Below are 11096 nucleotides of genomic sequence, written 5' to 3'. Positions count from 1 at the left end.
GCTTGCTCTTCCCCACCTAGAAACCGGCGGTCACCATCCTGGGTGATCGTCGGCATGGGGGTACGGCCGGGCCGGCTGATGAAAATCCTTGAAGCCGAACGATGGCTGAGAGGTACCAACTCCCATGGAGTCGCGTTCCTCCAACGAGGAGGCGGAAAGGCGGCGGATATCCCCCATCCGGGGGCTTGGAAGACGGGAAGACCCGGCGCTTAAGGGAGGAAGAAGACATGGTTGCCTTACGAAAGGAGCCCCCCTCCTTTTAAAGGCAACTCCCCCTACGTGCGTCCCCAGGCGCCGCGGGCCGAGTCTTCTCCAACACGCTCCAAGGCCCTCCCCTGCGACTCGGGGGCTGGGTCCCGCACGTCATGCAAGCTGGCTCAGGGCAGAAAAAGCCAAACCGCCGCGCATGGTGCGCACGACCGTCCAGCGGTTACAGGCGACCCCCCATTTTCGCCCAGACCAACGGGCGGAAGGGGCGGGCAGCCATGCAGGCGGCATGCAACCGCGCCAGATGGACGCGCTTCTCCGACTTCTGACACGCCAGCCTGGAACCCAGGCCCACGCGTCGAGCAACCGGCGCGCCAGTTGCTGCATGCAAGCAACCGCACCGCCACTTGTGCCACCATCGCGCCTCTTCGGTTGCGAAGCCTATGCCATGACTCGAGGCGACCCAACAGCGCCAGACTGGCGCGTCGGTCAAAGCGACCGAAAGTGGGCCAGCAGTAATAGCGGTGGCAGGCGGGCGGGCGCAGCGGTCGCGTCGTCAGCCAGGCTCACGTCCCATCCTGAGACAGCAAGAGAGCCTCCTCTCACGACGTGAAGACGGTGCACCCGTGACCCGTTCCTCGAACGGATCGCACACGCGTAGCGGCCGCCCCGCCAACCACTCGCCCCCTCGCATTAACTCCGTGGCGGGACACGCGGCGCTTCTGGCAGGAGGAGCGCGCGACGCTTCGCCTACGCCTTAATAACCGCGTCAGAAAAGGTACGCCATGTCGTCCGATTTCGTATCCTTTTCCGTTTTCCTCTTTCTCTATCTCTTGCAACAGGGACCGGGGAAGGGGGATACCCCGAAAGGGATCCTTCTCCGCGAAGGAACCGGGCTCCGAGCCCCCCATTACTGATCAGGGGTTCGAAGGCTGGCCCCCCGAGGGTTCAACAACCGCCTCAGATCGCGTGGGCCCGACACCCACTACTGGTCAGGGGTTCGAAGGCCAGCCCTCCGAAGGGCTCCATGGCCGCCTCAGGCTACTCGGGCTCCGCGCCCATTACTGATCAGGGGTTCAAAGGCTGGCCCCCGAAGGGTTCACAGTCGCCTCAGACACCGAGCGAGGGATGACCAGGGGTACGTTCGATACATAACCGAGGCTCGGGCTGCGCTCCCGAGGTACCCTAGGACATTTCCGAGACCAGCGGGAACGATCTTGTAACGGAATCCCATCGGAGGGAGGCATCGAGCCCTCGGACCCCGTCGCCAGGGGACCGGGTCCGGCAAATCACCCGCAGGTACTTTTGGGCGTGCCTCTGGGCCCCTAGCCGACCCCCAACGAACGGGGCACGGACGTCCACTCGGATTACCCGCTTGCAGCTCACCAGAGACACCATGTTCGGTGCCCATCGAGGGTAACATGGCGCACTCCCCCCTCCTCCTTGCGGAAAGGCGACGTAGGGGCGTATGTAAAAAGCCGAGTCTGTCCCTGATCGTCCTCTCGCCCTGAGCAGAGGCTCGGGGGCTGCTCTCGCAAAAACCGGCTCCGGCCAAATCGTTGACAGCGTCAACATACCAGCCCGAGAGCTTGGGCCCCGACCGTGCACCCGGGCTACGGCCAGTTCGCATGAGGGAACGACCAGACCAGCCGAAGCGTAAAGCGAAGCATTAAGACCTCGAAGGAGTGTAACCACTCCTCCGAGGCCTCGGGGGCTACACCCGGCGGGTGCGCTCGCGCGCACCCGCCGGAACGAAATGCAACCGAGAAAGGCTGGTCCCCTTGCAAAAAAGTGCGACAAAAGCCTCCAAGCGAGTGCTAACACTCCCTTCGAGGCTCGGGGGCTACTGTCGGGGACCATAATTAGGGGTACCCTCAAGACGCCTAATTCTCAGCTGGTAACCCCCATCAGCATAAAGCTGCAAAGGCCTGATGGGCATGATTAAGTCAGGGATCAGTCCACACGAGTGACTCGATCACGCTTCACCCGAGCCTAGCCTCGGCCGAAGGCAGCCGACCTCGAGAGACTTCCGTCTCGCCCGAGGCCCCCTTTTTATGGCGGACACATCACCGGCTCGCCCAAGGCCTTGGCTTCGCTCAGAAGCAACCTTGACTAAATCACCACACCGACTGACCAAATTGCAGGGGCATTTAACGCACAGGAGGCCTGACACCTCTATCCTGACACGCGCCTCCGGCAGAGCCGAGGTGACCGCCGTCACTCCACCGCTCCACTGGCCAGTCTGACAGAAGGACAGCGCCGCCTGCGCCACTCCGACTGCAGCGCCACTCGACAGAGTAAAGTCTGACAGGCAGTCAGGCCTCGACAAAGACCCGGAAGACGACGAACTCCGCTCCGCCCGACCCCAGGGCTCGGACTCGGGCTAAGACCCGGAAGACGGCGAACTCCGCTCCGCCCGACCCCAGGGCTCGGACTCGGGCTAAGACCCGGAAGACGGCGAACTCCGCTCCGCCCGACCCCAGGGCTCGGACTCGGGCTAAGACCCGGAAGACGGCGAACTCCGCTCCGCCCGACCCCAGGGCTCGGACTCGGGCTAAGACCCGGAAGACGACGAAACTCCGCCTCGCCCGACCCCAGGGCTCGGACTCCGCCCTGGCCTCGGCCGAACGACTTCCGCCTCGCCCGACCCCTTGGCTCGGGCTCGGCCACGGCAACAGAAGGCAGACTCAACCTCGGCTTCGGAGGAAACCCCACGTCGCCCTGCCTAGAGCACAGACCGCCACGTCAACAGGAGGCGCCATCATCATCCTACCCCGAATCGACTCGGGTCACGGAGAACAAGACCGGCGTCTCGTCCGGCCAGCTCCGCCAGAGGGGCAATGATGGCGCTCCACAAGCTCTATGACGACGGCGGCCCCCAGCTCTCTTACGGAAGCAGGACAACGTCAGCAGGGACTCGACCGCCCCAACAGCTGTCCCTCCATCAGGCTCCGCCGCACCTCCGATAGCCACGACATCACGCCAGCAGGATGCCCAGATCTCTCTGGCTGCCACATCGGCATGTACCTAGGGCGCTAGCTCTCCCTCCGCTAGACACGTAGCACTCTGCTACATCCCCATTGTACACCTGGATCCTCTCCTTACGACTATAAAAGGAAGGACCAGGGCCTTCTCAGAGAAGGTTGGCCGCGCGGGACCGAGGACGGGACAGGCGCTCTCTTGGGGCCGCTCGCTTCCCTCACCCGCGTGGACGCTTGTAACCCCCCTACTGCAAGCGCACCTGACCTGGGCACGGGACGAACACGAAGGCCGCGGGACTTCCACCTCTCTCACGCTCGGCTCCGGCCGCCTCGCCTCTCCCCCCTCCGCGCTCGCCCACGCGCTCGACCCATCTGGGCTGGGGCACGCAGCACACTCACTCGTCGGCTTAGGGACCCCCTGTCTCGAAACGCCGACAATTGCCAACTCAGAAACTTGGGAGCCAAATGATGAACTCGAAACAGATGCATCACTTACCTCACTTACCTCAGGCGATGCATAAATTTTGCCCCAAGCTGTTTTCTTCCTGCTGGTACTTGTGGTGTGGGTTGGTCTCTGCAATTTGGCGGCATATCTAACCTTCTTACCATTTATGTCCTTGAACAATTGCTCGAAGTCATTCCATACATTGGAGGTGCTCTTGCGGCCGCGCTTGTGGCATATAGTATCCGTGCTTGCGGTACTCGCTGTCGCTGTCGACGGCGTCGCAGCTGTACCTGTACCTATATCTGCATCCAAAGCATTCTCGCGACCAGTGGAACTCAAAGTCAGAGGATCGGCAAATGATTGGCTGGTGTTATTGTCGATTCGATTCGAGTTCCCATCCATAGAAATGGTGTACGACTCGAGTTGGCCGTCAGTAGCAGCAGGAGCAGGGACACACGGACGCAAAGGAGGTCGGGGAGGAAGGGAAACTCCCTGTCCTGGGGGTCGGGGAGGAGCAGGGGGGCTGCTCCGGCCGTCCTCGCGGCGGTCGGTGGGCCGGGTGGCCGTGGAGGTAGCTCCACGGCTGCTGGAGTGCTGGAGAACCCTGCCCTCACGACGGCGCCAGGTAGACCAACAGGAACAGCTAGGTCGCAGGGCGCAGGCCGCGCAGCCGCGCAGGGCGCGTCGCGCACTCTCGCGCTGGAGCTCGTGGGGGCAGGGGTGGCTCCGGTAGCGCTCGCGTAGGGGCGGCCGCGGCTCCGCAGGGGCGCAGGGACGCAGGGCGCAGGGGCGGCTCCGGTGACCGGTCACGCTCGCGCAGGGTGCAGGGGCTGCTCTCCGGTCGCGGTCGCGTTGGAGCCTGGCCGCCTTGGAGGCTGAGACGGCGGCCGAACGGGGACGAGAGTCAGGACACGGGACGGGAGCAAGACGGCGGCCAGACGGGGACGGGAGCAAGGTTTCTTGGCATTTGGCAACACCGCAACAGGGCAAGTCGGCAACGGGCAATGGCAGCAAGACCTAAAGCTGGAAATGGGTCGCGTGGCCGCGCCTTAGGCCCGTCTGCCCGTGGACAGGAGTGCGCTGCTGGCCTGCAGGCTGCAGTTGCTGAGGACGCGGAGGCAGCCATTTCGGGCCTTTTCGTGCCTATTAACGGGCCATTTCGAGTCTGCTTAAACGGGCCGGGCTCGTGCCCGCCCGTGGGCCTCGGCGTCGGCCCAAGCACGGCCCGATGCAACGGGCCGTGCCGTGCTTGGGCCGTGCTTTTTTTTCGTGCTTCGTGCCAGCCCATTAAGCTCGGCCTAAATGTACACCTATACTTAGAGTTACGTTGAGAGTCTTGTTTGGAAGCCATGGAAATAGAGAAGATTATGCTATCTTCAGCAGGTTATCCATTCTTATACTCATATTTAAATTCTACACTGCGAACACTATAATATACAATGTAAAATATTACAAAACAGTGTTTTGGTTGACCATATGAATGAACTGCTAGATACGGTCTTAGAGACACTAAAATCTTCCTTCTCCCAAACATTGCCGAGGCTTTGTTTAGATATTCTAGTATTTAGCACAATCCACGTGTAGTGAGATAGATTAGAATATAAATTAAATTAATTTATACTCTAATTCATCTTAATACAGAATACTAGAGTATCTAAATAAAGCAAGGGAGAATAAGGTGGTGAAGACAAATGAAAAATATGGTCTATATATGATTTTTGCGTCGGTACTGTTCCTAAACTATCAACCAAAAATATTGAACGACCGATTTCCAAAGCTGGATCCGATATTCCGATGAAAGAGGTAAATCGAGCAGCGGGCATAGTTGGAGGTGGCCCAAATGACTTCTTTCCTGCTTTACAGTTGAGAGCCCAATCCCATATGGTAGAGGCCCGCACGTTTCCCCTTGCGACGTCAACCTCGTTCTACCCACCAGCCACCAGCCGGCACAAATTCTCCCTTCCCACAAGAACATCACACGGCGATAGCAAAACCTTCCGTCGGAGGATGGCTTCCGCCGGCGCTGGAGAAGGGAAGGAGACGGCTGCCGGGAGCAGCCTCCACAGCAAGACTCTCCTCAAGAGCCAACCACTGTACCAGGTAACCCATCCGAAGCACCAAGCAAAATGTTTCATCCCCCCAAGCCTCCATAACCGTTCGTCTCGTCGGTGCGACCGTGCCACACCGATGACCTTGCTTCGCTTCGTCTAGTACATACTGGAATCCACCGTCTTCCCACGCGAGCCGGACTGCCTGCGGGAGCTCCGCGTCGCCACCGCCACCCACCCCATGTGAGCCCCGCCCCCCGGATCCGCTAGCTGCTCGTTTCGTGCGTTGGCTTGGGCTCGACCGCTCCTTGCACGGTAGGTGTTTGACGTATGTCCCGGTGAGCTGAGCCGCGCTGCAGGGCGGGCATGGCTGCGTCGCCGGACGAGGTGCAGCTGCTGCAGCTCCTGATCGAGATTCTTGGCGCCAAGAACGCCATCGAGGTTGGCGTCTTCACCGGGTACTCGCTGCTCGCCACCGCCCTCGCCCTCCCCGACGACGGCAAGGTCAGTGCGTGACCACTTCGCCGCGACCTTGCAAAATCTGTTCACGTTTGGTGTCGCGCGCGGCGTGCGTGAACCGTGACCTTGCTGTACTGTATCCTTGGTCGCCGTGTTCGGCGCGGCAGATTGTGGCCATCGACGTTACCCGCGAGAGCTACGACCAGATAGGGTCGCCGGTGATCGAGAAGGCCGGCGTGGCGCACAAGATCGACTTCCGCGTCGGGCTCGCGCTGCCCGTGCTGGACCAGATGGTGGCCGAGGTGATGAATAGAAACTTGTATTCCTCTGCGTTTCCGTGCGCGCGGAACGCGTCCATGTGCAGATGTTGTCGCGGTGCAGTGCAGGGATAATGCCGGCCGCTGCGGTTTTGGCTTTGCAGGAGGGGAACAAGGGCAAGTTCGACTTCGCGTTCGTGGACGCGGACAAGGTGAACTTCCTCAACTACCACGAGCGGCTGCTGCAGCTGCTCAGGGTCGGGGGCCTCATCGCCTACGACAACACGCTGTGGGGCGGCTCCGTGGCCGCGTCCCCCGACGAGCCGCTCTCCGAGCGGGACCGCGCGCTCGCTGCGGCCACCAGGGAGTTCAACGCGGCCGTGGCCGCCGATCCCCGCGTTCACGTCTGCCAGGTCGCCATCGCCGACGGGCTCACGCTGTGCCGCCGCGTCGCCTGATCCGTATCCGGTTATCCGCCTCGAAATACAGCAGAGCTGTGGGCTGTCGCTGACACTGCTGTGAGCTCTGTGCTTGAAATGGCCATGGTCTGTAATAACGAACTGGGCTTGAGCGAAAATAAATCCACCAGCGCGCTAGCGTGTGTCAGCGATCATCATGCTCAATCTATTGGCCGGTTGGCTGGGGTAACGGCAGTCCAGCTACGCCAGTGACGAGCCGGCACCTTCTTCCCGGCGGTGAGGGCCTTTGGCGGCTTGGCGCATGGCGGCATGGGCGATGTGTATGCAGTATGTGCCGTTCCGTACCACAATTACCGTTGTTCCTGGGCCGTGAATGTACTTGGGCTTCAGACCGTTCCGTACCACAATTACCGTTGTTCCTGGGCCGTGAATGTACTTGGGCTTCAGAGTGAGCGGAGCGACGGCGAGCCCAACCACTTCTTCGTGCGGCCTGATCGCGGTAACAGCCGTCAGCCCGCCGCCGGTGAGGCGGTGACCGGTGACCGGTGAGCGGTGAGGTGATGGCCCGCATTCTGCATGACGCCGGCTAGTGTGTACTTTGTAGCGCCCGCCAGCTAGGACAAGGGTCCCACACAGAACTGGCCACGTACAGCGAACACCAGTACACCACGAGCACAGATAAGAGTAGGCAAAAAAAAAAAAAACCCAGCATTGTTTACTGACACCTTCTGTTTCCTCTCACCTTCCACTCCTGGATCTCCAGCTCCAGGCAAGGCCCGAACTGGGGATTTCCGATCCCAAGAGCCCCCACCAAGCGCTCCCGCCGATCCCAAGGACTCCTGCCTCCGATGCGGCAACTCATCCCATCCGGCTTCTAAAGCCGCGGCCCCTGTGGTCAATTCCGGTGGCCGGCGGCATGGATTCCGGCGCCAACAGCATCGGCGAGTCGGTGGGCGAGTCGCCGTCGCTGGCGCTGGCGCCGGAGCCGCAGACACGGCCGGCCGAGCCGGTCACCAAGGGTCGCGGGCTCCGCCGGTGGCGCCGTATCCCGCGCGAGCAGCACCAGGAGGGGTCTCCGGGTAGCCCCGGGGCCGATACCGGCGTTGGAGCTAGCGCGGGTGAGGACTTGGCGGCGCAGCTCCACAAGCGTCGTTACGGTCCTGCCGCCGACGAGCCCAAGGGAAAGCAGGACCCGGCTGCAGCAGAGGAGGTCGAGAGCTCGGTCGCGTCCGTGGAGTCCAGCTTCGTGCCGCTGGAGGCGTCCCCACCGCCGGCGCCGACTAGGTTGGACCCGAATCTAGGCCACCTGATTGCCACCGCTGGTTTCTCGGTGGGCGCCGGCGGCGCCGATTCGGACAACAGCGACGACCGCACCAGCAAGTTGTCCACGGCCGCCAGCGCGCCGCGCCACGACTTCTCGTCCGTCGGCTTCGGCCGGGAGCGCGACAGGGCGCGGTCCCGCGCCCCCGGCGCTGCTCACGGCAAGGGCATCCGTGCTGCACGTGTGCGCGGCGCCACTATGCGTGTTGCCTCTTCCCCTGCTGAAGCGGGGAATTCTCGCTCCAGCGTCGAGTCCAACCTCCGGAGCTCTAACGCTGCTCATGCGCGGCGATCTAGTGCTGGCGTCACAAGCAACGGTGTTCACAAGATTCTGTTCCCTGATGGTCATCAAAGTGACGATGAACCTCCAAGTGGGGACATGCGGTATGGTACAGGACGTTTCTACAAGGAGAATGGGAGTATAGAAGGGAGATTGGGGAACTGTGACTCCGACTCCAACCATCATACCTTTGATGAAGCGAGCGTGGGCAAGTTTGAGAATGGAGGGACTCATTCAGGTTTGGATCTGTATGGTGAGTCGATGGCGTTACTTCAGTCGGCACAAGAAGCGCTTGAGAATGGTATTGTTCGGATTTCTCACTACCAACTTAACTTGCGAACTTTCAATTTTTTCAAGCCTTGCCCATTAGAGACGATTGAATCTCATGGTTTTGAAGAGAGAAAGTTGATTGTTGTGGTCCAAGTGTCATATTTTTTCATTACTACTTTTGTTGGACATGCAGGCATCATTGATCTTTTGGTTTGCTAGGTTAGGGGTGACGCCCTGGATCTTCTCAATGAGATTAATTAGTTCAGGTTTATGATGTGGCCTACTCTATTTGCTGGAATGAAATTATGAAAATGGTAATTGTTGTGAATGTGAGATCATTGATTGAAGGGGGGCAACCAGTAAAGGATTGTTTGGCCTTGTAGGATAATATTTTGATGAACTTATTTCATGCCACTCTCTTGCTTCTTTCATACGGACTGGTCGTTAATTCAATAGACACGAGTGTTTGAGTGTGTTTGCTCCACTAGAAGAGTTTGGCTAAGAACATACTGCCAAATGGTCCTTAATTATTTTTTAACAGTGTTTTAGCTGTAAGATGATCTGGTCAAGGTGAGAGCATGCTTGTTTCTAAAACAAATGCAGTAACTTTTGACCTTTTTCATTTTGGTTGACATATCATAGCCGTCAAGCAGTTCAAAATTCATGGTTTTCCCCCAAGAATACGAAGTCCGCTCGAATTGTCTACCGCAATTGTTGATTGTGAAACACCTGCTGGAATTTTCCTGTGCTGTGATGTACTCATGCACTTTAGAATTTTCAGCTGAAAATGACTAATTGCCATGATTCATCTATAACTTCTTGGAAGTGGAGTATTCGTCATTGTATTCAGCTAGCATTTTTGTGCTTATTTTGCTTCTTAAAAAATACAGTACTATGTTTGCACTGTTAATTTGGCGTGCTAACATATCGTCTGCTGCATGGTCATAACTCATCTATATATTTTTACGATATTCTGAAACCTTATCTTGCTTTTCCTAGAAAAAAACTTGTTTTTTGGGTCCTAAGAAAATCTTCTTTGGCCCAGTCAAGTGTTTTCCATTGACCGTTTCCTTCTATATATATTGCAGAGATCCAAAAGTTTGTGGAAATCAGGAAAGAAACTGACGAAGATTCCACAGCTCACCAAAGTGAAATCGAATGGAGCAGCTCACCTGTAGAAGAACTAAATGAGAAGATAAAGATGCTCGAATTGAAACTGGAAGAGGCCACCATGCTCATCAATGAGCGGGATTCAGAAATACTTGAACTAGATGCACTCAGCCATGTACAACCACAGAATACAGTAGCATGTAACAACTATCCGCTGTCCCTACAGTCTGATGTAGACCGGCTGTTCCTGGAGAAGATGGAAGCAGAGATTCAGTGCTTTATCCTTACAAGAGCTTCTCAGGACTGGAAACTCCTGACAATGGATCAATTTGCTCTTAACGAGGCACAGAAATCCCTTCTGTCGGATCACAAATCCCTAGAAACTAAACTGAGGCACGCCGAGAACAGGGCGATGATGCTGGAGGAGATGGTGGATAAACTAGAGTCGCAATGCAAGGCGCTGTCTGAGACTTCAGAAGTTCTGAAGCTGCAGGCCGGAGCTAGCAGGGCCTCTTTGTTCTGCTCGATCCAGTTTGTGCTGCTGTGCATAGCCATTGGGACCCTCCTCGTTCGCTTCCTGTCCTCTTCTCCGGAGATTGTACCTACTTGAGGTTAGAGAATTATGCCAGTCAGCCTTTATGTAGGCGTTGTTGAACGGTTGTTTACTGTAACTTATTAGGGCATCAATCGCCTTACAGATTTTCGTTTTTTGTACCATCAACTCGATTTTGCTAGTAATTTCTTTATGAATACGAGTTTACTCCACTTCTGGGTTCTCTGGATTCTGGAAATGCCACATGTGTAGTTTTTTTTCTATGGTCGGTATAATGTTCGAAAGGGAATCTCGTCACCTTGGTGGTTTATGCTGAGAGATCTGTCATGATGCTTTATGTGTTGTTTGCAACTTGCAAGTCATGAACTCGCAAAAACATTATTGGGCTATCTAAAGTCTTAAAAGACGCTCGGTTTTGGGCGCACCACCGCGTTTCACGGGGCCGGGTGGCTCGGCATTTCGATGCGTACCAGCCTATTTTTCAAAAAAGAAAAAATCTTTTTTCTGAAATCAATCCACCATGCCACCATCCTTATCGAGCCCTTTCGTGTAACCCTAACTGCGGCCAGCGGCAGGGGAGGAGGATAAGGTGGCGGCGACATCGCCTGCGCCCACGGAGGACGAGGCGGTGGGTCCGAGTGCGGGTGACGATGTCGCGTCGTCGCAGACCCCGAAGCGCGTTAAGGTCCCCACGCGTCGTGCCGTCGCCCCACCCCGGCCTCTTCCTCCCCGCGCCGTCGTCGCTAG

The 11096-nt window shown here is 57.7% G+C and overlaps 2 protein-coding genes across 2 annotated transcripts; both read left to right on the top strand.

Annotated features, from left to right (window-relative positions):
* The first annotated feature begins 5621 nt into the window (after positions 1-5621).
* Positions 5622-7009, top strand: LOC100193609 (uncharacterized). The gene is made up of 2 exons (NM_001138711.1): positions 5622-6185; positions 6308-7009. Exons 1-2 carry the CDS (start codon positions 6048-6050, stop codon positions 6530-6532), a joined length of 363 nt encoding a protein of 120 aa, NP_001132183.1. The 5' UTR covers positions 5622-6047; the 3' UTR covers positions 6533-7009.
* Positions 7010-7646: 637 nt separating this feature from the next.
* On the top strand, positions 7647-10698 carry LOC100279277 (uncharacterized). Its single transcript, NM_001152298.1, has 2 exons — positions 7647-8717; positions 9775-10698. The coding sequence occupies exons 1-2, from the start codon at positions 7733-7735 to the stop codon at positions 10404-10406; spliced, it is 1617 nt and encodes a 538-aa protein (NP_001145770.1). The 5' UTR covers positions 7647-7732; the 3' UTR covers positions 10407-10698.
* The last annotated feature ends 398 nt before the right edge of the window (positions 10699-11096 follow it).

Source organism: Zea mays, chromosome 2, assembly GCF_902167145.1.
Source record: "Zea mays cultivar B73 chromosome 2, Zm-B73-REFERENCE-NAM-5.0, whole genome shotgun sequence".
Classification (NCBI taxonomy): Eukaryota; Viridiplantae; Streptophyta; class Magnoliopsida; order Poales; family Poaceae; genus Zea; species Zea mays.
Note: the sequence above shows the minus strand (reverse complement) of the source record. Positions and strands in the feature narration are given on the sequence as shown.

Excerpts from the sequence above, each read along its gene's own strand:
- LOC100193609 (NM_001138711.1), top strand. The coding sequence starts at position 6,048 with ATGGCTGCGTCGCCGGACGAGGTGCAGCTGCTGCAGCTCCTGATCGAG. Across the intron at positions 6,186-6,307 it reads CCCTCCCCGACGACGGCAAG|ATTGTGGCCATCGACGTTAC; the intron begins GTCAGTGCGTGA and ends TCGGCGCGGCAG.
- LOC100279277 (NM_001152298.1), top strand. The coding sequence starts at position 7,733 with ATGGATTCCGGCGCCAACAGCATCGGCGAGTCGGTGGGCGAGTCGCCG. Across the intron at positions 8,718-9,774 it reads ACAAGAAGCGCTTGAGAATG|AGATCCAAAAGTTTGTGGAA; the intron begins GTATTGTTCGGA and ends TATATATTGCAG.